The 27,245-nt window shown below is 27.2% G+C and overlaps 1 protein-coding gene across 1 annotated transcript in view; it reads left to right on the top strand.

Moving 5' to 3' along the window:
- Positions 1–27,245, top strand: part of LOC117180727 (monocarboxylate transporter 10-like) — a 246,091-nt gene that overhangs the window by 127,655 nt on the left and 91,191 nt on the right. Inside the window, exons 5-6 of the mRNA XM_033373215.1 lie at positions 6,364–6,532; positions 20,960–21,124. Of these exons, the coding sequence (XP_033229106.1) occupies positions 6,364–6,532; positions 20,960–21,124 (334 nt within the window). The remainder of the gene's footprint in view (positions 1–6,363; positions 6,533–20,959; positions 21,125–27,245) is intronic.

Genomic DNA, 27,245 nt, shown 5'->3' with positions numbered 1-27,245 from the left:
TTATTACACTTCCAATCCCGCATGTCCCTCCTTTACCACCCATCTTCTGCTCCAACTTTCACTCCCTTACTACTCACCTCCTTTCTTCACTTTCCATACATCACTACCCCCACTCAGTTCTCAACCATACATACGGCATGTCACAACTGCGCCATATCTACCCAGCGGCTTCTCTTCCTCGCGGCATTTCTCACTGTGAAATTGACATTTTTGCGGCATCTCTCACCAGTAAATATACTCCTAGTGGCATCTCTCCCTTCAAAAAATTTTTAATGTTTAATTAAAAATGACTGAACTGCGGCAAGCCTCTCGGGGCTAATTGTCACATCTGCGGCATCTCCTACCAGCGCAAAGTCTCCCCAGTGGCATCTCTCATTCGTGGAAAAATGTTCAAGTCCACATCAAAGTGGCAAAAGTGTGGCAAGTCTCTCACGACTGATTGTCACATCTGCGGCATCTCTCGCCCGCGGCAAGTCTCCCCAACGGCATCTATCTCCCGAAAAACTTGTCAAGTACTTTCAAAGGTGGAACCACTGCAGAAAGTCTCCCTAATGACACCCCCCCCCCCCAAGAAAATGTTGTAAGGACTTTTAAAAATGGCAAAAGTGCGGCAAGTCTCCCCAGCGGCCTCTCTCCCCCAACAAATTTTTAAGTAGTTTCAAAGATAGCGAAACTGCGGTAAGTCTCCCCAGCAGCATCTCTCCCCCAAGAAAATTTTGTAAGGACTTCTAAAAATGGCAAGAGTGCGGCAAGTCTTCTCAGCGGCATATCTCTCCAAAAAATTTTATAAGTAGTTTCAAAAATGGCAAAATTGCGAAAAGTCTCCCCAGCAGCATCTCTCCCCCGAGAAAATTTTGTAAAGACTTCTAAAACTGGCAAAATTGTGGCAAATCTCCCCAGCAGCAGCTCTCCCCCAAGAAAATTTTGTAAGGAATTCTGAAACTGAAAAAGTGCGGCAAGTCTCCCCAGCGGCAACTCTCCATCAATAAATTTTCTAAGTAGTTTCAAAGATGGCAAAACTGCGGCAAGTGTCCCGAGCGGCATCTCACCCCCAAGAAAATTTCGTAAGGACTTCTAAAAATGGCAAAAGTGCGGCAAGTCTCTCCAGCGGCATCTTTCCCCCACAAAAACTTTCTAATTAGTTCCAAGGATGGTAAAACTGCAGCATATCTATCCCTATACATTTTTTAACTACTTCCAAATATTTAAAAGCTACGGCAAGTCAGATGAAAAAAACTGCTGGGGAGACTTGCCGCATTTTGGCCTTCTTTAAAATTACTTAGAAAATTTGTTGGGGGAGAGATACCGCTGGGGAGACTTGCGGCACTTTTTCCATTTTTGAAATTACTTATACAATTTTTTGGGGGAGAGAGGCCGCCGGGGATACTTGTCTCACTTTTGCCATTTTTAGATGTCCTTCCAAAATTTTCTTGGGGAAGAGAAGCCGCTGGGGAGACTTACCGCACTTTTGCGATTTCTAGAAGTGCTCATAAAATTTTGTTAGGGAAGCGATGCCGCTGGGGAGACTTGCCGCACTTTCGCCATTTTTAGAAGTCCTTACAACATTTTCTTGGAGAACTCTTCCTCAAATTCTGGATTGTATTGAAATCTATTTAATTATTTTCTTTGAATAAATGTGGTAAAATAAAATTTTTTTTTTTAATTTGCGGAGAAATCTGAAGACATTTTTTTCATTCTCTGGACATCTTTCAAAGGTCTTGAAAAGCTTCAAATTTGTTTATGTATATTCTTTTTTTAGATAATTGCAAGATTTCGCTTTAATATCATAGTTCACATTCTTTTCTGAAATTGTACAAAATTACTTGAAAATTGTAAAAATGTTTATAATATTTTTCTTAAAGCAAATCTTCCTCAAAGTTTTGAAAAATTTTCAACAAAGCAGTTGGATTTTTAAGTGAAACACAAACATTTTTGACTCAATAGATAAATAATTTTATTATATGAAAGATATATTTTTCTAATCGGAAGTGTAATTATATTCAATTTTTAGTGAAAAATTAATTTTCAACATAAAATAATGCATTTTGAACAAGATAGTATAATTTTAACTGAGGAGATAAATTTGTAACTGAAATGATAAATCTTCAACTATAATAGCTTAATTGTCAGTACAAAATTATATTTCTAATCAACCATGAACGATTTTTCAACAATTAGTTGAATTTTAACAAAACAGTTAATTTAAATAAAAAAAGATGAAGTTTAACAAAATTGTTAAATTTACAAGCAAATGGTGTAATTTTTAACAACAAAAAAATAGCTTTTTGACAAGGAAGAAAAATTCCAGCCAGACAAATTTCAAAGTTTAAAATGAAAAAAAAATTTACTCAAATTATAATTGGGAAGAAAAAATTATTTTTGAAACAAAATAGAGAATTTCAAATGATGATTTATTTTTGTATTTTATTTATTTATTTGCTTTATGGTTGTATAAAGATATTTTTCCTATGCCTTGATAGAAAATTTAAGATAATTTTTTAAGATTTCCCCAGAGACAAAAAACAATGTAAAAATGTCTTTTTGGTAATGGTATTTAATCTTTCAAAAAATTTGATATATAAATTAATTTACAACATACATATCTGATTGCTTTGAGTATCTATCGAGCGGTCTAAAGAAGTTTCTTTCATTCTCTGGATACCTTTCAATATTTCTAAATAATTTATATTTTTTTAAACTGTTAAACCAAAAAGAATACTTCCAACAAAATTGTTAACTTAGCAACTGAATATTATAAATCTTAACCAAAAAAGAGAATTTTTTAATCCAAAATTAAAAAAAAAATTGTATGATAATATAAAATACCTGCATGCAGTTAATAAGTATCAAAAAATACACATACAATATTAATCCGAAGAAATTCCAAAAATTCGAAATTTAAAAAAAGTGAAAGAATTTTCAACTGAGAAAGATAAATTTTCATTTTAGAAATATTCAAGTTTGTCATTAGAAAATTAATTTCTGACAAAAAAATAAATTTTCAAGAAAGTAGTTCAATTTTTCACTGAACCATTTTGAACTAAAATCGACAATCGTCATAAGGAGCTTTTATGTTGAAAATTCAACTCTTTTGTAGAAACTGAGCTATTTGACTTGAAAACTTAACAATTTGCTACCGAATTAAACTATTTGATTGAAAATGTATGTATTTAATAAAAATGTTGTTAGTAAATTATTTTCAATCAAATATTAGCATTTCGATCCGAGAAAGATAAAAATTCAACTAAAAAAATTAATTTGATCCAACAAAGACGCAATTTCTACTAAAATAGATTAATTTTTAAATTTTATAAGGACATTTAGAACAATTTTCTTTTTCTTCAAAAATTTTGAAAATTCTTTCGAGAAATGCTTAAAGATATTTTCTATGATAATAGTGTTTTAAGATAAAAAACATTTATAATTTTCATAAGAATCTTAATTAAAAAATCAAAGAATATAATTTTATTTTTAATTATTTGGATTGTTTCAGCTTTTAAATTATATTTAAAATTCTTTCAAGACTACTAAATATCTATAAAAATTATAATATTTTTTCTAAAATTTGAAATAAAACTAAAAAAATGTAGTTCAATTTTAAATTTAAAAATCAACTTTTGCGGGAAAAACGACTCTTCAACGAAGTAGTTTTGAACAACGAAATTATTTTTCAACCAAGATTATTTTTCTACCAAAAATGACGAATAAATTTTATTTTAACAAAATAAATTTCAAATGAAAAAAGAATGAATTTTACACAAAATAGTACAATTTTTCATAAAAATAGATCAACTTTAATCAAACATATGTCTTATTCACCAGTAAATGTGAACTTCTTAGCAAAAGAAATAATTTTTTAAATCAAAAAGGCGAATATTAGAACAATACATTTTAATTAACTTCTTCCGTTCAGCTTAACGCTTTTAACTTTTGTCTTATCTATTTGTTTATTAATATATTTTCTTACTGAAAGTATGGAAAAACTATAATTTTGTACATACAATTGTTTACGCTTTATTAACTAACCTGGAAAACTTTATATTGTCTGAAATAAACGTTTAGGGACTCACAGAATTTGTTTATTATTCGATTTATTTGTTATAAAGAAATTTGATGAGAAAATTCATAAATAGTCTTATTATCGGCAAACAAAATTTGTTTGCTAAAAGTGCTTCACATTAATGTAGGAAGGACTTTTAATAATGAAACTAATTTAAAAGTTTATGATGACAATTGTTATAAACAATTTTTTGTGGCAAAATATTAGAATTTGAGATTTTTCAAATTATAATTTCCTTTAATCGCCACGACGTCTTTATGTATTTCTGAAAATAATAAATCTTTAATAATATGTGATCAAATGTGACAATTTAACTTTTTGGAAACAAATTAGATGAAAAAAATTCAAAATTTTGACCCCTTCAATTAGAAATTTTTTTTGTGCACTGGAAATGTTTTAAGCTGTTGAATGAATGCCTGCTAGTCACAAAAATATTTGAGAAGTTACTCTTATTTTTTCATATCCTTTTTTTTTATTTGCAAACAGCATCAAGTTTTTAAATATTTTTGTTTTTTCTTAATTTAATTCAATGCAAAATTGAGACCTACTTGAAGTTTCCCATGTGAGTGGCTGAAAATTACCTTTAAAACAAAAAATGTCAAATCTTTATGAAGTCGACCTTTTGAGCTCTATATTATGGAATTTTTTTACTTAAAATTAATAATACTGGTCTAGTGGAATACTTATTATCATTGGTTAATTAATTTTTATTTATTTAAAAAAATGAAATTTGTTTCAATAATTTTTTTCGAAAATTTGTTTTTTTTTCCCTAAAAATTATTACTATTAGTCGAGTGGAATATTTTATAACATTAGATACTTAATTTTTAATTGTTAAAATAAATGGAATTTGTTTAAATATTTGTTTCTAAATTCGTTTTTCGCTACGAATTGTTTCTATTAGTCTAGTGGAACTTTTAATAACATTAGTTCATCAATTTTCAATTTTACAGACAAATGGAATTTGTTTGAATAATTTCGTTTCGAATTTCTTTTAAATAAAAATGATTAATGTAGGTCAAGTTAAATATTTATCAGTAATAATTAATTACTACATAATAATAATTAATTTAATAACAATTAATTTATCAGTTACATTTAAATAATAAATTTTATAATCAAAAAATCAAAAAAATGAAATTAATCAAACAGTGTTGATAAATATTCCACTGAAGAAATATTAATAATTAAAAATATATATTTAAACAAATTCCATTTATTAAATTTAAATAAAAATTATTCAGCTAATGTTAATAAATATTGCACTAGACCAATAGTAATAATTTTTTAGAAAAAAAGAATTTTCGAAAAAAATTGTTTGAACAAATTCCATTTGTTTAAACAATAAAAAATTAACGAACCAATGTTAATGAATATTCCACTAGACTAATAGTAATATTTTTTAGGACAAAAAACGAATTTACGAAAACAAATTATTTAAACAAGTTCTATTTGTTTCAACAATTAAAAATTAATTAACCAATGACAATAAACCTCTTTAATTCATCAACATTTTTGTGATATTACGGAATTTCTTTTTTTGGATCTGAAATAAAATGGGGGGGGGATCGTTGCCTTCTAGCAGTCGAAAAAAAAATTTCCATGCATTTTTGGACCACCCTAATACACATACATGGTCGAGGCAGGGGGCTGGGCTCGTGGGGTAGTCGTTTGGCGTAAAAAAATAAAATTCAATTTTTTTCCGCAATAGGTCCATTTTTCGCGGACGGTCACAAATGGAGAGTAAAGGATAGTGGAACAAAGTCATATTATTTAGGATGGGGAATGAAATCAGAGAGTGTAGATCTTGAATGGATGGAGAGGAAAGAAGATGTGGATGGCAGAAAAAGATGGGTCTTGGATGGAATTAGACAAGGTGCAAGCTGGTTCATGAGGTTGGAAGAGATGCAAGAAAGCAAAGATCATGGAGTAGGGAAAGGTCAAAGACTTATCCTATTTAAGGATTGTGAAGTAAAAGTGTAGAATCACTCCTACAAATAATTTTAACTCGAGGGTCTTGTGTGACAGAGTGAAGCTTTGTAATTGATCTTATGTGTGAGGAGAGGAGGTTAAGTTCGCGGAGGTGGTAGTGGATGCCCACGTAATGGGATAGGAAGGGAAGATAAGGGAGGAGAGAAAAAGAGAAGAGAAGAGAAGGGAAGAGCAGAGAAGGGAAGAGAAGGGAAGAGAAGGGAAGAGAAGGGAAGAGGAAAAAGAGGAGGAAAGGGCTAGAGATGAGAGAAGATAGAGATTTACTAATGTTTCATAAAGTAACAACATTAACGATCGGATTAATGTTTCAGCTTGGGTTGGAGCCTTAAGTGCAGCAGTGTCACGTGGTTCGGCGCCATTGGTTGTCGGGGCATGTCGACGAGGAAGTACCCGACTCATCGCAGTAATTGGGGGACTCGTTCTAGCATTGGCTTCCCTTTTTACCTCTTTCGCACTCCAGATGCATCAGGTCATTTTAAGGTAATTCTTCTACTTTTTTAGTTTTACTTTAGAGTTAACCCAGAGGAAAGTAACTTTCCCAAATTACCCCAACCTTAATGAAATAAAATAATTCTCAAATTTCCAAATAATAAAGATTAAAGCTTAATCAAAAAGGGTTGCATTTCCAATCAAATAGTTTAATTTTGAACATGAAGAGACGAATTTTTCAAACAAAAATTTAATTCTCAAATTAAAAAGTTGAATTTTTTACGAAAAGCATACTTTTTAGCCAAGCAAAATAATTTTTTAATCAGATAGTTTAATTTTCTATGAAAAAATTTGAAATTTCAATTTTCACCAAGAAAGTCGATTTTTTACCGCAATTTTCATTTTCAAGAAATAAAGATAAAATATCATCAAAATAGTATAATTTTCAAAAAAATAATTGAATTTTTAACGAATTGTTCAATTCTTAATCTAGAAATTTGACTTTTCAAGAAAATGGTCGAAGTTGTGAATAAAGAAGATAAACTTTAGTCAAAACCAGTTGCATTTTCCACAAAAGAATTACACTTCTTAGAGGAAAGTTGAATTTTCGACAAAAAAATACGAGTTGTAAATCCAAAAGACGAATTTGCTATTCGTGTAGGGGCTTTCCACAAAATATTTGCTCCCAAATTTTGTTTTTCGCGTAAAATATTTTTTTTTGTTTAACACAAAAAATAGTCGATACGAATTTTTTTATTTAAATATTTTACGCAAAGTTTTTGAGGAAATTAAAAAAAAGTTATGGTAATAACAAAGTACCTTCTTTTAATTGCCTATATTGCAATATTAAAAAAAGATATGAAAATTCATACGAAAGATAAAATGTTAGCTAATTCCTCAAATTTTGAATAAAGTATACTAAAATTCACGTTAATTATTTGTTTAATCAAAAAAATAAAATATTTATCAACAAATAGATTTTTTCAATTTGGACCTGTTAAAAAAAATTATTTTCAATATTGGACTGAACGACAAAATCGTATATTTTTATGTTGATAATTTAACATATTTAAAATGTATTGCTATTAAAAAATTAATTGCTTCAAAAGTGTTTCACTACCTACCCCAAAATTTTGAACAGACCAAGAAAAACTTTTAGTCCACTTTTTGAAATAAAAATGAAAAAAAAAACAGTTCAAATTAAGAAAATTCTATTTTTTTTAAATATTCGATATAAATTATTAAATAAATAATTAAAGGGGATTTTAGTATACTTTATTTGAAAGTATTTTTACCAAAAAAAAGTATTTTTACCAAAAAGATTAATTTTAAATAAATCTCATGAATTTTTAAACAAAAGATAAATTTTTAATCAAAGAAATAAATTTTCTAAAAATAGTTGTCTTTGCAACTTATGAAGGATCAGTTTTCAACCACAAATGGAATAGTTTAATTTTAGATAAAAATATGAAGTTTTAACGAAAAATAATGAATTTTTAACAAATTAGTTAAATTTTTAAATTAATAGTTTTATTTTTAACAATAAATATTAGTTTGCTCACAAAATAGCTTAATTTCGAACAAAAATATGAATTTGTAACCAAAAAGTTAATTCCCAACTGACTTAGTTAAATTTTCTACAAAATTGTTGAATGTTCTAATTGCAAAAATTAATTTTCAATCGAAAATGGAACAGTCGAAAATTATATTTAGAAAAAAATTATATAGTTTCATTTTCAGTTAAGAATTTAATTTAAAAAAAAAATAAATAAATCGAATTTAAAAAAAAATAGTTGAAATTTCAGCCAAATGGATTCATTTTTAACAGAAATAATGAATTTGTAATTGGAATAGTTGAATTTTCATTAAAAAATAATTTTTCACCCGAAAAAGAACAATTTTTAAACACAATAGATACATTTTCAACAAAAAATTGAATAGGTCAATTTTTAGTTAAATATTAATTTTTAACGAAAGTTATCAATTTTAGAATAGATGCTGAACTAAAAAAGAAAACGAATTTTCATGAAAAGTGTTTAACATTCAGCGTAAAAAAAAGCTTTTTTTTTACTAAGAAGATTTATTTTCTCTGATGAAAAGTAAATTTTCAACAAAATAAATCAATTATCATCTAAAAAAGATGAATTTTAATATAAATAGTGGAGTTAAAAAAAATCAATTTTCCATAAAGAATGGAATTGTTCATTATTAAGTGAAAAAGAATTAATTTCCAATTAAAAATGTAAAAAAAAGTGTAAATTGTTCTTCCATTCAACCAAAGAGATGAATATTTTGCCAAAAAAATTCTTTTTTTATTAAAGTACATTAGTTTAAATAAAACGCTTGCATTTTTAATAAAATAGTTAGATTTTCAACTAAATTGTAGAATTTTTGACCAATTCAAAATAAAAAATATAACTATTTGGTTGAAAATTTATCTTTCTTGGCTGACAAATAACTCCCATGTTGAAAATTCATATTTCTTTGTTTAAAATTGAAATATTTCTTTGAAAATTTGTTTTTATTGGTTGAGTTGAAATGCTTCTACATTAGCTGTTTTTTTAATTAAACTAAATTAAACTATTTTGTTTTTAACATAATTTTTTCTAATTAAAGACTAAGTTTTTTAACTGAAAGTTTAACTATTCCATTTTAACTGAAAATTCACTGTTTAAGGTGAAAATTTAGAATAAGAAAAAAAGGCAATTGAGTTTAAGATTTAACTATTTTGTTAAATATAAATTTTTTTATTAAGATTTTTCTCGTTGGTTTAAAATTCATTTTTTAAAATTTGCTATGTTACTTAAAGTAAAGTGTTTTTAAATTTACAATTGAAATCTTTTTGGCTGAAAATTGATCTGTTTTATTAGTAGGAATCGTTTTTGGTTCACAAATGGACTAATGAAACACTTCTTCAAAAAAGAATTTTTTGGGTTATTGATTCATTATTTTATTTTTAGAATCCATTGTCCTGTTGAGGAATTTTTTATATATTTTAATTTAATTATTTGTTTAAAAATTTATCTAAAGAAGATGAATTTTCAAATACATTGTTGAATGAAAAAAATATATAAATCATTCATAAAAAGTGGAACCGTTCAATTTTAGGTTACAAAATTAATTTTTGTCTAATTATATGAATAACCAGCCAAAAAATCATTTTTTAACAAAATAGTTTATCTTTTAAATAAATAGATCAATTTTTTTAGGATAAAAGATAACTTAAAAAATATATATTTGCATTAAAAAAAAAGTTCAGTTTGAAACCAAATATAAAAATATATTTACATTTTGTATTTTATAATGGAGAGGGGGTTTATTTAAGGGGGCAAAATGCCATTACTCTTCTTAGATTTTTTGGTCTTCAGAAAACCATTTCTTTCTTAAGCTTTCTCCTCCTCTCACAATTTTTTTCCTAATTTTTCATTTTTTTACATTCTCATCCTAATGAAAAGGTATTGATTTTATGTGAAAAATGACTTTCGCGGATCAAAGATTTAAAATATTTTACAGAGATTTCGAAATACTTCAAAGATTTTACAAAGATTTAAATAAATTCAAAATTCACAAATATAATTGAATATTTAAAAAATACTTCAAATATGTCGCTAAATTTTTTGAAGGATTCACAATGAATTCACTAGGATTTTAAAAATAATAAACAAAACCTTTAATGACTTTTCAAAGAATTCAAAAGTTTCGCAAAGATTTCAGATAAATTTAAAAGATTTCACAAAGAGTTGACAAACATTAAAATAATTGTTCAAAGAGTTTACCAAGATTTTGAAAGCTTTTCAAAAGATTCCTATAATTTCACAAATATTAGCCACTATTCAAAATTTTTTTTGAAGATTTTGAAATAATTCACAATGATTTCACACAGATTTGACAAATATTCCAACGTTTTTCCGGAAGTTTTATAGATTTGCCAAAGATTTCACAGGTTTCGCAAGGATTTCAGATAGATTTAAAAGATTTCACGAAGATTTGAGACAGATTGAAATAATTGACTAAAGATTTGAATAAGATTTCACAAAGATTACACATATTTTAACAAGATTAAAAAATGTTTTTTTAATTTACTGTAGCTTTCAAAAAAGGGATAGAGATTTGATGAAGTCCTTAGTTACTTTTAAATACTGCGGATAGATTTAGAAGCCTCCACAAAGCCTTCAATGATTCCCCAAATATTTCAAAGATTAAACAAAAATTTCATAGGTTTCGCAACGATTTCATATAAGTTTAAAAGATTTAACAAAAATTTTAACAAAGGAGAGGAAAGAACGGGAGATAGGAAAATAAAAAATAGTAATAAGGAAAAAGAGGAATGGGAGGAATGGTGTTGGGAATAACGAACGAATTTATAGCAGGGAAAGATAATAAAGAGAGGAAAGAAAAAAAAGAAGGATTAATAGTAGAAGAGGTAAAGATAAGAGGAGAGAAGTAAACGGTAGTGTGGATTGATATGAACGGTGAAATGCAGGAGAAAGCAGAGGAGATGAATAAAATAATTAAAGAAAATAAAGAAGAGATAAGAATTAAAATAGGTGGGGATTTCAATGCGAGAATAGAATATAGAGGAGGAAGAGAATGAGGAGAAGAGAGAGGACGAAAATCCAAAGATAAGGTACTACATGAGGAGGTAAAAAGTTGTTAAAGATCTTAGAGGAGTTGGGATGATTTATCTTAAACGGAAATATAGACGGAGATAAGAAAGGAGAATATAAACGCTCAGGAGGTAAAAAGGGAACGGTAATTGATTATATAATAGCGTATGATGAGGTAAAAGAGAAGGTGAAAAGTGTAGGAAAAAGTGAATGGTCAAGGCAAGGAAAAGAACAGTTTGAAGTAAGGTTAGAAATATCAAAATAGGAGAGGGAAATGTAGACGAGGTGATGGAAAAAATGATAGCAGAAGTAAAAAGAGGATTAGAGAGCACAAACAAAAATGAAGTTAGTCAAGGGAGAAATAGAAGTGGTTGGGATGAGAACTGTAAACAGAAAAAAAGGAGGTCGGAAAGGAATTAAGAAAATGGGGAAAGGGAAAAAGCAATGGGAAAGAATGAGAAAAAAAAGAGTGTACTGAGTTCAGGGATCAGAAGAAAGAGGAAGAGAATAAAAGGTTTGAGGAAGAGGCGGAGAAGGCTAGGACGGAATAAGACGCATGGAAGGTTGTAAATAGAGAAAGAAAAAGAAGAAAAAGAGTAAACCAAGATATTGAAATGGTAGAATGGTAAAAATATTTCTTGGATTTGCTTTATGAGGACGCATCGATATTACTTTGATATAAAATTCCAGTATAATGTTTGGCCACAAAATAAATAAATATTATTGTTTGAACTACCTTAATTAACAAATTCACTATTTGGCTGTTTCTAGAGGTACAAACATGTTTTTTTCGATACAATTACTTGTAAATAACTTTCTTCTAAATGTTTAAGTACATTTTGATGACAAATAACAATTTATTATTGTAAACAAAAATTGTTTCAACAGATTTTTGTCATTTAATGTAATTATGAATAAAATACCGCTTTTTTCACAGAATTGACAACCAGTTATTTAGCAATGATTTTGTTCCTATGAATCGTTAACATTTTATAATTGTTTACACGAATTTCATTAACAATAATCACTAATCAATAATTGTGATCAGCTTATGGTCAGGAATGATTGCTAAGTAGTTTTAATTATATTCCTTAAGAGAAAAAAAATTATTTTACAAATACATTAGCCGGGAAAAATGTGTATACTAAAGAAAAATGAAAACAGTAGATCGTTATCAAACTATAACAAGAAAGTTAAAAATGTGCTTTAAAAGTTAATTACACTAAAAAAATTCAAATTCTGAAAAATAGCCGAATCTTGCATTCGTTAATTAGGTTTGGTTAAACAATTATCAAATGTTATCGATTTTTAGCATAAATCTATTGCTAAATAATTGGCTGTTAATTCTGTGAAAATAGCAGTATTTTATTTATAAATACACAAAATTGTAATAATTGTTCAAAAGAATTCTTATTTACAATTATAAATTGTTTACTGTTATTAAAATGTTCTTAAAAATTTATCAGTTAGTTATTTATATTTAACTTCATCGAAAAAATTAAGTTCGTATATCCAGAAATAGACAAATAGTGCATTTGTTAATTAAGGTAGCTTAAGCGATTATTACATAATTTTTATTTGATGATCAAATATTATACTCAGGGTTCATTTTCAAATAACAAGTGATCGATTCTGTAGAAAAAACTTTATTTATTCGATCAAACATACCTTATATGAATATTTGTTTATAAAACTTGCTTACAAAATAACAAATTATTCATCAACTTTTCTTAATTCAAATAAAAAACTATTTTTGGCCAAAAACTGTTTAAATTTGTTTCGAATCAAGTTACGAAGCTCCGCCAATTCGTACGAAACCATTTTAATTCACTTATTTGTTTATAATAAATTCAATACATTTTTTAACACTTAAATTGCTATTGAATATCTTTTTTGGATAGTGGCTTTCAGTTTTTTAGGTATTTTTGATTGAATCGAACCATTTTTAAAAAACCGGTATACTTCAAAAGTCAATCCTGTTTTTTCATTCTTGTTATTAAATTAACAAAAATTAAAAAATCGCCCAGGACAGCTAGATGCGAAATTTTATTAGCTTTTATGTTTTTAAAAAAAGTTAAGATCAATTAATAATTTCATTCTGAAAATCAATTTGTCCATGAATGTTTTTTTCCCACTATGCGTCGTGTGGCGTTAATTTTCGTCCTGCCCCGGAGGACATTGACGCCCGATGGCGTCAAGTGCATTTTGCAATGTTAAAAAAAAGTAGCTTCATACACATGACCCTAAAAAAGTAGTAAAATAGCACCCTGTGAAAAAATTAATAAAAACAGAAAATTTTTAATGATCGTACTTGTGGGGGGGGGGGGGTTGAATTTCAGAAAAGCGCCTCACGTAATGTGTGGATAGCCCCTAAAGGTACAGGTATAGAAAAATATTTGGCAATGTATTTTCTCTACTCAGAATATTATATTGCTGCTGGAGTTGCAGTTTCTGCTTGTCGTAGCAAGCATCCAGTTATGGAGATAAATATTACCTAGTTTATAGCTCCTGCGGCAAGAAAACATCGCGAATGTAATGGTCTGTGGAAATTCGTATGTAGACGATATTTATGTTTGTTTCGATGTAAGCTGTCACTTGCGCGAGATTGTGACCATTTTTGTCCACTATCTCAAATAAATGTTACATTTCATGTTGACTGAACCACAAGTGATAAAATCTTTGCTAAGTGGATTTTTTACACTCCAGATAAATGGGCGATTCTCAGTAACGTTTAGATTTGATCATTAGTTAGCTATGAGATACGTTTACCTGCGACAAAAAAAAAATGGAGAAAAGTTAGCACTAAAAATTTGAACTGATAAACAGTTTTTTTTTTTTTAATTTCATGGATTAAAATACACCAAACTTTCAGATTTTGTCCAGTGTTGACTGCAAATAGCCGTGGTCACTATACGGGGGTTCAAACATCAACCGTCAGGGCCAGATAAACCGTTTTCAATTGTACTGCATAATATTGCGCAGTATACTCCACTGAGTACTCGCGCACTGCGGACCTTCCGAGGCGAGTGTCGCAGCCGTCTCTCGCCCTGTCCCATGAGAAACTGTGTGGAAAAGCAGTTCTAGGAAGGCCGAGAACAGGGGGACAGAATAAGAGAGTTTGTTGCAGTAAAATAGATTGTCTTGGTCACACTGAAACTCAAAATCATGAGGAACATTTTATTTTTTGTACTAAGGGTCCAACATTTTTCCAATTTTGGACTACATAACTTTTTTATGGTACCCCCCCCCCCTGCCTCTGTCGCTGTTACCAGCAATATCTAAAAATTGACTTTGAATCAAAAGAGGTGAGTTAGCCAAAAAATTGAATTTTCAAAAAAGAAAAAGACATTTTTTCATACACTCGACTATTATATGCGTGCGCATGCTCGCGATTAATTTTATACTTATTTTTATCATTTACTCAATTTTGTAATAACTGTTTAATTGTTAAAGTTTTCTGCCTTTTCAAAAGATATTTAGGGTTATTAGAAGTTCTGAAAAAATAAATAAATGTTTAGTACATTTTCGGAAATGCTGCGAAGGTTTAAAATATTTTAAATCTATGTAAAGCCTTTTAAATTGACCACAATATTTTGAAATGAATCGAATTTTTCTTGAAAGTTTGAAAATTATTTAAAATGTAAAAAATTACTGCAAAATCTTCTAAAATTTTCTAGGGATTTAAATGAAATTAGCAATGATTTTCGAATATTTCAGATATGTCAACATAAAATCTAGATTTAAAAAAAAAATTGTTTCACAGCATTCAAAAAAATAATAGGATAAATTCGAGCGCTTTGAAAATATATTTATGACTTGTAGAAGTTTTGTAGAATTAAACTATGTTTTATGAATGCTCGAAAATTCTTCCAATTTATAAAATATTTTTAATCTATACAATAGCTCTTAAATTAAAAAAAAATATTTTTAGCTAACTAGAATTTTTCTTTAAATTTTGAAAAATTATTTAAAATCTAAAAAATGGCCTCAAAATATCCCAAATTTTCCTAGAAACTTGAATACAATGTATTTATTTATTCTTGGAAATAATTTGAAACGTTTTGTATTTTTTGTTCAATATGCTCTTAGAACTCATTGGTAAAAAATTGTTTAAAATTCTCCCATGAATCTTAGGTATATATTTTTCAAACTCTTGACGCCCTGCAAAATTCATGTCACCTATCTGAATTTAAAAATTAAATATAAACTGCTTAAACCTTTCCCAAAAATCTCTAAAAAAAATTAATCTCAAAATCTTTCGAAATTATTAAGAAAATTCTAATTTTTTTTACGTATTCTTCAAAATAAATTTTTCGCATAATTTTATTTTACTTCTCTCTTTGAAAACGTAAAAAAGTTTAGGGATTATAGTATGGTAGCAAATTTGCAAAAAAAAATTATTTCATAATATTATACAGTCGTTTACAATGTATGTCTACTCTTTTATCAATAATGCTTAGGAACATTTAGAAATGAATTTTATCACTTACGAAAATTGTTTAATTGGAAATTTTTATTTGTTGCTCGGTGCGATCGTTAATATATTTACATCGGAAACATATTAAAAATTATTAATTTGTAATTAATTTTATTTTATTATGAGAAAAAATTGAAATATTATGTAAAATGATAATTAATTACAAAATAATAGCTGTTGTCGAACGGATAAGGAAAAATACATAAAGCGAAATGATTATCGGCGATGGATTAAAGTGGAAATCTACTTCTTTAGTTCAATTAATTTTACGTTAAAAAAAAGAATTTTTTAATTTTACTCAAAACATTTTTTTTCATTTAAAAATTTAAAAATTTGATAAAGAATTAATCAAAAAATTTATTAAAAAAATTTAAGTTAAAAAATTTGATAAAGAAGAAAATTATAAGGGTATAATTAGAAGGAAGTCGTTCTCTACTTTAAAACTTTCAAAAAAGTATTAAAAGCCTCTGACCCTTAAAAAGGTAAAAGAAAAGTAGCCAAGACTTTTAAACAAGTTGCAAAGAGTAACATTTTTCTTTAAAAACTTTTGAAATTAAAAAATTAGGTTGAGTCTCAGTGAAAACTTAAGAAAAGTATATTTTTTGTATTTACTGCGGTAAAAAAAATTTCAGTTCAATATCCTCAATTCTAATTTTAAAAATAGTTAAGATATGCTAGAGTGCCGATTTAAAAATAAATATTATGTTCCAAAAACTTTACCCCCTAAATTTATATATTCTAAAAAAATTACCCCCTCTGTTTTTACTTTCTTTTTCTTAAAACATTATTTTTTACTTTTGCAAGATATTTAAACTTATGTAGCATGTAGAAATTAAAAAATGGTTAAAAATAGTAAATAATCATTTTTTGCCTAAAGAAATCTGATGGGCCAAAGTTTAAAAATATTAAAAAGTGAGAAATTCAGGACAATGAGGTTTATTCAGATATTTTTAGTCTTAAGGCGGTTTTAAAACTTTTTAAAAAATAAATGTAATTTTTACAAAATAAATAAATAACTTCCTCTAATTTTGTTTTTCGTTTTATACACTAGGGTTTTTTGATAAATAGGCTTTCACATTTTTTTTACGAAAATGCATTGTTCAATTATTAAAAATTATAATAATTATTAATAATTAATTATAATAATTATTTCTTAATTATAATTATTATAATTATTAATAATAATTATTATAATTAATAATAAATTGTAATTCTTAAAAATATTCCATAACAACTAAATTTTTATCGAAGAAATATTTGTTCTTTCTTATTTTTTTTCTTGGACTCTTTTTAGCTCGAAAATTTAAAAGAAAATGCCAAGGAAAGCTCTCTTCTTCATGATAAAGGTTAATATTACCGGTATCATGAAAATAAAAATTGTTTATTTTATATCGTAGTTTCCTAAGTTTATAGTTTCAGAGGAAAATTGAAAAAGTTATTTCTCTGTACAAAAAGAAAAAGTGAAATATTTTCCAGAAAGGGGTTTAAGTTAACAAACCATACATTTTTAAACAATTAATTGTTATTGTTAATAATATTCCCTTCGAGTAATGCTAGAAATTGCCGTTTTTCTCAAATTCTCAATTTTTTTCCAGTTTTCGTTTGACGTGAGCTAATATTTGATTCCATTCAGCAAAAACAATTGTTTAAACAAATTATTAGCATTTATAGCTATCTTTTTATAGATTAATACTAGATAGTTTGATTTTTTTCCTGAAATTTTCAATTTTTTGCTTACTTTTCAATAAGATTGGAGTAATAATTAATTCAAGTTAATAAAAATAATTGTTTAAAAGATTAATATCATTGTTAATAATGTTCCCTTTGCTGAATGGTAGAAGGTTTCTGTTTTTTCTAACATTTTTAACTGTTTGTCTTATTTTCACTTGGAGTGATTTAGAAATTGGTTAAATTTACAAAAGATAATTGTTTAAACAAATTTCTACTGTTTATAAATAGTTGGGTTTTCAAATGAAAGAGATAAGTTTACAACGAAAAATGATATACCTAAGTTTCCTGTTAAAAAAATATGAAATTGCAATTAAAAATAATAACGACTTTTCGAAATAGTTTAATTTTTTACAAAAAGACGCATTTTTGAACCTAATTATTTTTTGAACCTAGTTAATAAAATTAATTTCTAACCAAGATAGTTGAGTTTTAAACCCAAAAAGACGAATTTTGAACAAAAGGATTCAATTTATAACAAAACAGGAATGTTCAACGAAACTATTGATTTTTTTAAAAAATGCATTAATTTTTTATTAATTAGTTAAATACTTAATCTAAAACATTAATTTTCAACAAAGAACTTTACTTTTTTATAGAAAAAGAAGAGCTTTGAACTGAAAATATCAATTTTTAAGTAAGAACTGAAAAGTTAAATTTTGAGTTAAGAATATTAATCCTAAAGAAAAATAATAATTATTCACAATTTTCATTATTATCTATTTTTTAAATAAATAAACAAAAAGCGAAACTAAAATATTTTTCAATTATTATTTGTTGTGTTTAAATAAATATCTTAATTATTTCCGTTCGCTATTAAAATTAATGGTGAAGTATATGAAATATGTAAATAATTACAGTATATTGAATGTGATTGCCATAAACAAAATTTCAACATCGTGGAGTTTTTGCTTGCAAAGTAAATTTTTATGTTGAAATTTCTTGATTTTATCGAGAAGATTATATATGATTATGAAAATTAGTTGTCTGATATAATTTTGTTTATTTTGTAAATAAATTATAAAAACAAATGCATATTTTATGCATTAATTGACAGAAAGTAAAAGTTCGTCATTCTTAGTACCTTTAAATTATATCAGTGGTAATGGCCAGTGATAGATAATGGTATTTATATTAAAAGGCGTTAAGAATGAAAAAAAGATTTCTGCTCATAATTTCCAAACTATGCTTTTTTCAATAATATTGGTTTGTAAAATAAACAAATAATATCGAATAACAAGTTTGCACCAATAAAAGTCACCTCTTATTCAACTAAAAGACAATTAGAAAAAGAAAGGGTTACTTTCGATCTATAAATTCTTCAAATATGCATTTGTTTATAAAATAAATAAATAAAATCATTTCACAAGTCTTCTTCAATAAATATCACTATTTATGTAATTTGAAGACAATCAGAGAGAAAAAATATTAATTTCTCTCTATAAGTGACCAAATTATGCATTTGTTTATACATTTTGTTTATAAAATAAATAAATAATATCGAACGACCAATCATTATCTTCAATTATTACCACTGATATAAGCTAAAGGTACTAAGAAAAAAACCAATTCCTTCAGGCCAATAAATGCCTAAACTTTTAATTTGTTTATATAATTTGTTTATAAAATAAACAAAATATAGCAGACAATAAATTTTCATTATCTAATATGATCATTTAGATAAAATCAAGCAATTTCAACTTACAAAATATATTTTGACAGCAAAATCTCCAAGATGTTAATATTTTGTAATGTAATTTGTTTATAACAATTATATTCAATATCCTGTTCATTATTAATAGTCTTTAGATACTTCGACATTTATTTTTATCCAAAAGAGGATTAATTAAGTTATTTATGCACAGATAAAAGATGATAATTATAAAATGTCTCATTTTTGCTCTTCGTTTATTTATATAAAAATTGAAAATAATAAATATTTTTTTTAGGTATTAAAAATCTAATTCATAAATGTTCTAATGCAACTATTGCTAATCACTTCTAAAACAAAATTTTGAAAATCCGTTAAGAATTATAAAAAATGTAAACTAATCAAATTTCGCATCGAACTGTGGTGGCCGATTTGAAAATTTTTCTTTATTTTTGTATTTATTTAATAACAAAAATAAAAAAAAAATTTTGACTGATTTTTGAAAAATGGTTTGCTTGAATTAAAAATACATGGAAAACTGAAACCTATTATCAAAAAAAGATGGTAGATTGCAATGCAAATTTTAATGAATTTATTAAATTTATTATAAACAAATAATTAAATGAAAATGATGTCGTGGGAATTGATGACGAGTTGTCACTTAACTCGCAAATAATTTAAACAATTCGTGGACATGTATAATTTTTTAGTTAAATCAATAAAAGTTCAAGAATAATTTGTTATTTTAAAACCAATTTTTATGAATTTATGGAATCAATTACATATTATTTGGGGATAGAACCTTAGTTTGGCCACTCAGCAATAATTATTAATTGTTTAAACTACTTTAATTAACAAATACACTATTTGGCTATTTCTAGAGGTACAAACTTGATTTTTGCGATGTAATCAACTTTAAATAACTATCTTCTAAAATGTTAAGAACATTTTTGTGATCGAAAAAAATTAATTATTACAAACAGCAATTGTTTAAACACATTTTCATAATTTTTAGTGTTTAAAAACAAAATACCGCTTTTTCAACAAATTAACAGGCAGTTATTCAGCAAAGATTGTTTGCTATAGGTCAGTAACGTTTGATAATTTTTTAACCAAACTTAATTTAAAAATGCATTAAACTATGAAAGAAGTTTTAAAACATGTTTTTAACAGTTAATTACAACAACAAAAACAGTCTAAATACCGAAAATAGCCAAGTAATGCATTTATCAATTAAATTTAGTTAAAAAATGGTCAAATGTTATCGATTCATAGCAAAAAATCATTTCTTAATAACTGGCTGTTTACAATAATAAATTGTTTACTCCCATCAAAATGTTTTCAAAAATTTATAAGTTAGTTATTTACAGTTGATTACATCGAAAAAATCAAGTTTGTACCTCTAAAAATAGTCAAGCAGTGCATTTGTTAATTAACGTAGTTTAAACAATCATTAACTGTAATTTGGTGACCAAATGTGATATTTAGGTTTTATTTACTAGTAATATATGATCGATTTTATGGCAAAGCTTTATTTATTCCATCAGAAATATGTGTTATGGATATTTGTTTCTAAAAATTGCTTTTAAAGTAACAAATTATTTATTCCAGCTTATTCATTTAACCAAAAAACTCTTTTTGTCCATAAAATGTTTAAATTTCGTACGAAATTTTTGAAAATCGGTATACTTCAAAGTCAATTTCTTTTTTTTATTTTTGTTATTAAATAAAAAAATAAATATAAATTTTAAAATCAGTCCTGCCCGAAGTACATTGACGCCTTATGGCGTCAAATGCATTTTGAAATATAAAAAAAAGTTGCAAAATAGCATCGTTTAAAAAAAATAATAAAAAGTAGAGAATTTTAGGGAAATGAGAGGTCTGCAGAAGACATTTTAGAGATTCAATATTAGCCTGAAATGAGGTTTCTGATGGTAAATAGGAAACGAAATTATTTATAAGTACAGGCTCTTCTTTCATAAGCTCACTGGATTTTCTTTTTCAAAATGCAACAGCTATGGGCTAGTGCTGGGAGCTGGGGCTGGATTGGTACGAGAAACTGCTGGTCTGGTGCTGGGTCATTACTTTAGGAAACGGCTCGAGTTTGTTGAGATGATAGTTCAAGCTGGCACTGGCGTTGGGATCGTACTCTTCAGTGTTTTCTACAAGGAGGCTGTCGGGTGAGTAATTATTTATGGTTATTACTGGATCTTGGAATGTGGTTCGCCTGAAGGGAATGTTCAATTAAAGGACATTCTTCATTCAATGTCGTACAGTCTCCAGACACAAGAAAAATAATACATTTCTTACTTCATACTTTCATAATGATAAAAATAATTTTAATGAAGAAATTAATTAAAAAATTGTTTTTCATTTTACTCTTCAAGATTTTAAGTAATAGGGAGTAAGGAAATGAGAAGGGAGGGATACGTACGGGGAGGGTAAAAAAAAGAGAAAACTCAGGGTAAATGATGAAAAAGGAAGGAGGGATTTGAAATTGAGAGGATGAGTAAAAGGACAGGAAGTAGGAAAGGGGCGAGATGAAGCAGGGACGTAAAGGACGGTAGGGGAAGTAGAGGAAAATGAAGGGATGGTGGGAACTATAAGGGGGAAGACAGATATGAGAAAACGAGGATAAATAAATAAATAAGAAGGGAGAAGTAAGAAAATAAAAGGTGGGGAAGTGAGAGAATTGGAAGTATAAGAGGGTAGAAGGAAGTTATGAAAGGAACTTAAATAATCCAACGTAGGGGAAAGGAGAAGTAAGATAAGAGGAAGTATGGAGGTGGGAAAAAGACAGAGGCGGCATAGGGGATGAATGTAGTGACGGGAAGCAGAGTAGGGAAAATAAGGAGAAGTAGCTGGAGTGGAAGTGGATGCAGTAGAAGTAGGTGTACGGGTGTGGTATAGAAGGGGAAGTAATGGAGGTTAAGTGCAAAGAGGGGTATCTGAAAGAGATTGAGCAGAGGGGCTTGAGGTCGTACTTTAAGAAATGAAAGAGTCGCATTGATGGGTGGAATAAGTAAAGTGATAAAAAGAGTGTGTGAGACTGATGATGAAGGAAGAATAGGGGCGATTGAGGGGAAATATGGAGGCGAAAAAGATAAAGAATGCGACATAGGGACAAGAGGAAGTGCCGGAAGGCGGAGAAGAGGAGATGAGGAGAAGTAGTGAGGCAAAAGAATGAAGAGCACGGAATAGAAAATAAGGAAAAGTAGAAAAACGGAAAATATAAAGGTGAAAAGGATTAAGAAAGGGACATAGAAACAAGAGGAAGTAAAGACGGAGTAGAGAAGATGATGAGAAGTCGTGACGCAGGAGAAGAAAGAGTACGCGACATAAGATGAAGGAAAGGTGGGAAATGAGAAATATAGAAATGAAAAAGTGTAAGAAAACGACATAGGGACAAGAGGAAGTGATGGAAGACGAAGTTGAGGAGATAAGGAGAAGTCGTAGCATAAGGAAGGAGAACGCAGATTATGGAAGGAGAAGTGAAGAGTGAAAGTAGTAGGGGGAAGTGATAGAGGAGTATATGAAAGTAAAGTAAGAGCATGTTGTTAGAAAATAGCCATGGCCATTGAAAAGTGGTGATATATACATCAAGGAAGGTACGGGAAGTAAAGGAATGAGAATAGATCATGGGATCGATGATGGAGGCGAAATATGGAAAAGTCAGAAAAAGTAAAGAAATTAGCAGGGGGTAGTGAGGATGAGGAAAGAGAATAGGTCAGGGAATAGAAAGTTAGAGAGAGGGAAGGAAGTTATAAAATAGAAGCAAGTGAGGAGATGTAGGGGGAGAAAGTAGAAGTAAGAGAATATGGAGGATGGATATGGAAATAAGGAGAGAGACGACATAGGGCGAAATGGTTATGACGGAAAGCAGAACAGGTAAAATTAGGAAAAGTAGAGACCATAGAAGTAGGCTGAGTGGTGAAGTATGGAAGGAGAAGTAGTGGAGGATTAGTGGGAGACGAGGTAGATAAAAGGGAAGTAAGGAAGTAAGGAAGTCAGGAAGTAAGGAAAAGCAAGGGATATAAAGTGATAGGAAGTACAAAAATGGAAAGTATAGGGATGGGAATAAAAAAGGTGACATATTGACCAACGAAAGTGATTGGTGACTGAAATGATAAGTTTTCCACAAAACATTCGAATTTTACAACCCAAAATATAATTGTTCAAAATAAGGATCAATTCATGAACCAATTTATTGAATTTGCAAGCCGAAGACGAAGTTTTTACAATACGGTTGAATTTCAAAACCGACAATAATAATTTTTGACAAAAAAGTTAATTTTTAAACAAATAGTTGAATTTGTAACCAAAATTATTGATCTTGCACCAGAAAGAAGAATTTTTTTAAATAAGTTTTAAAATCAACCATGAAGTTGAATTTTCAATTTTAGAGGATAAATTTTTAACAACAGAATAATGTAAATAAAGGATAACTAAAAATTTAATTTTTAGGGTAGTCAGGGAGGGGAAAGTAAAATAAAAAAAGTATTTTTTCCTGAAAACTACTGAAACGATTAGGATGATCGAAATATGTTCTGGTCATCCATAACATGAAAATTATGTTTTAATATTACTAACATTTTTCTCTTAAAAGGCTAAACATATATTCACAGCTGTGACATTAGAATATTTATAAATGAATGTTTATTATAGAAATGTACTTTTTAATGTTCAAAAATGAACTTTTTTCATCTGATTTGTTATAAACAATCTGAGATTCTTCTACTTATAACAATTTTTTCATCTTACATTATTCTATACAAATTTTGAAGAGAAACGATACAAATAATACGATTTTAAAGATTTTTAGAATTTTATTAACAAATTCATTTTTATAAATTCAATAGCATATTTCTATAACAGAAATTCGGAAATAAAAATGTTTACGTAACAGTTTTTAATATCCGTTTAACTTTTTACGAGAACAAAATTAAGTAATTGAAAACATGAGAATAAGTATTGTCAGTTCGTTCATAAATTTGTATAAATATATTTTTTATCATTTTTATCATTTATCATTTCCAAAATCTTATTAAAAATTCGAGTTTTCTTAAAAGATGATTTCTAATATATTGAAAACCTCTCAAATTGCTGAAAATATTTTTTTCTAAATTTATACAAATCATTCCAAATGTAAAAAATTGCCTTAAAATCTTATAAATTTTCACAGGTGTTTCAAGAAATTTTTTTTTATTCTCTTGGAAAACTTTCGACATTTTTTTAAAGCTCCTAAGGTTTATTTTTAAAATCTATGAATATCAACATTTCTAAAATTTTGCTAAATTGTTTAATACACGCAGAAACCCTTTTTAATTTTCTCATGAATTTAATTTTTGAAAATAATTTTTTTTATTGTGCGAAACTAAAAAAATGCCTTAAGATCTTTTATATTCTTGTTTGAACTATAGTTTATTCTTTTAGAATGTTTTGAAATCTTTTTAAATAATCTTTGGAAAATAATTTTTTTGATACAAAAAATTATTTCATTTTTGCTAGGAATGTAAACAAACTTTTCTTATTTTCTTAAAACCTTACGAAATTCCTAAAGAAATCTTCACAAGTTTTAATTGTTTTTGAATCTTTTCAAAACTAAAAAAACTGTTAGCTGATTATAAATTTTTATAATTATGAACAACCCAAAAAAAGTTTGTTACGAAAAAAATTTTTTATTAATAAAAAAATGTTGTATCAGGAAAGAGATTCTTAGTGATTCTTATTCAATTTCCCAAATTTTCAACTTGATATCGCTTTTCGTGTGTATGCAACTAAGGTTTAAATAAATTACAATTACAATCCAATTACAAACTTTTTAGGTAAACTGAATTTTGTCAGGGTGTCAATTAAAGTTATAAAAATTATCGGAAAACTTTTAAATGATCGTTTCATAAGGAATTTCAAAAGCAAATCGAAAAAAGATATCAATACATTTTGAATTATTTCCTAGGATTTTTAAAAAGTGTGAAATATTTCAAAGTAAAACTATGCAATTTTGCGGTATTACATAATTTCAGAAAAAAATTGAGTAAGTTTAAGAGATATTTAATAGTTTTAAAGCGATTCAAAAATAATTAAAACTTGTGAAGATTTTTTAAAAATTTGGCAAAGTTTCACGAAAATGAAAGACATTTTTTGAGGTTCCTAGGAAAAATTAAAATAATTTCTTATTTCGACAATTTAATTTGAAGAGATAATGTAAAAAGATTTTAAAAATAGTCTAGAAAGAATCTGAAAGATTTTAAGGAAATTTGTCTAATTTAGCAGAAGAATTAAAAAATGCTGAAAAAATTTGAATAATTTTTAGAAAGATTAGAAGATCTAAAAAGATTTAAAAAAAAAGATTTTTTTTATATTCGTATGAAAATTTTTACTAATTTTTTATTTTGAAAAATGAACTTTTCGAAAATTCATCAAATATTTCTAGATTCCTTCGGAACTTTTAAAAGTTCTAAACATCTTTTAAAAGTACTCGAATCACATTTAAGATTTCATTATTTCATTACAAAAGAAATCAATATTTTATGTCTTTATTACTACATTTCAGAGTATTTTAATACCTGGGAGTAACACAAAAGAATGAAAAAATGAATAAAAAAATAATAAATTAGCAAGAAAAAAACTGCTGAATTATAAAATAAATTAATTCTGAAACTCCCATAAATATTTCTATTGCTAAAATTTAAGTTTGACGAAATTAAAAATTTGCCGATAATAATTAATAAATTATTAATTCATGTTTAATTAAATTATTTGCCTTGTTTATAATTCTATCAGTAGGTCAAAAATTAATCAATTGACTATGTTCAACAGTTCTAGATTTCAAACATTGAAATATTTGTGGGAATTTAATAATTCGTTTATTTAACAAATCGGTCTTGAAGTCAATTAATTTTAGTTACGGATATTTTTAAATACAGGATTTTATTTTTGGTCAATTAAAAATCTTGTCGTTATTTAAATTTTGAAAACTATTATAATTTGATAAAAACATATATTTTTGGCATTTGTTTTATTTATTTGTATATTTGTTACTGTTAGCGTCGCCACACGGCCATTTTCAACTCATTTTGAATTTACCCGATTTTTGTTTGTTTTTATTTTGCAATCTTACTAAATTTCAACATTTTGCTTCAAAATCTTCAAAAATATTTTTAGAAATATTAAGAAATCTTTCGTTATGTTTGAAACCCCTTTTCAATTTTCTCTTAAAGTTCATTTTTCAAAATGAAAACTTAGTTACAATGTTCACGCTAATATAAGAAAAATTCTTTTTTTTTTAATCTCTTTTCAGATCTTCTAAACCTTCTGATTATTAAAAATTATTGAAACTCTTCCTGCATTTTTAATTATTCCGCTAAATCAAAAAAAATTTGCTTGAACTCTTTTAGATATTTTTTGACTATTTTTAAAATCTTCTAAAATCTTTTTAAATAATCTCTTCAAATTAATTTTTCGAAATAAAAAATTATTTTAATTTTTCCTGGGAACCTAAATAAAAAAGTCTTTCATTTTCGTCAAACATTATAAAATTCTTTAAGAATCTGTACAAATTTGAATTATTTTTTAATCGTTTCAAAAATATTGAATATCTCTTAAACTTACTTATTTTTTCTCTAAAATCATGCCATATGGCAAAATTGAAAAATTTTGCTTTAAAATCTTTCATACTTTTTAACAATTCCACGAAATAATTCAAAATGTTTTGTAATCTCTTTTTTCGAATTTCTCTTAAAATTCCTTACAAAGCAATAATTTAAAATGGTCTCAAAGTCTTCCCCCTGGAAGCGCCCCCCCCCCCCCGATAGCCACCTATAAATTATTAATTAAATAGAATTTTTAAAATTTTCTGAAAATAAGGTTATTCCGGGACATTAGCTACTAGGTTTTCCTGATTTTCCCAAGTTTTCAGTACAAAATATTGTGCAGTTTCGAAGTAAAGCTGGGGAGATTTGTAACACACTTAACCTCAAAATACAGATGCATTAATAAAATTTAGCAAAATTATTATTTTTTTCAATTATTCCACAAGAAGATGGGTTTCGGGGACGTCAGTGACCATGTTCGAAATAATTTTCCAAATTTTGAAAACAAACTTTTTATAATTGTAGGTAAAAAGCCGGGGGAACTTAACACTGTAAAAATTGATGATTTTCTAAGTATCGCATGCCCTCAGTAATGTAACCAAGAGGGAGCTTGGGGGCTCAGGCCCCCCACCCCCCGAAACTAAATATTTTCATTATTGAATTTCCTTTTTCCCCACTCTTTGCTTATACATAAACTCGAAGCCCCTCC

The sequence above is a fragment of the Belonocnema kinseyi genome, chromosome 9 (genome assembly GCF_010883055.1).
Source record: "Belonocnema kinseyi isolate 2016_QV_RU_SX_M_011 chromosome 9, B_treatae_v1, whole genome shotgun sequence".
Taxonomy (NCBI): Eukaryota; Metazoa; Arthropoda; class Insecta; order Hymenoptera; family Cynipidae; genus Belonocnema; species Belonocnema kinseyi.
The sequence above is the reverse complement of the archived record's forward strand: the minus strand, read 5'-3'. Positions and strand labels throughout refer to the sequence as shown.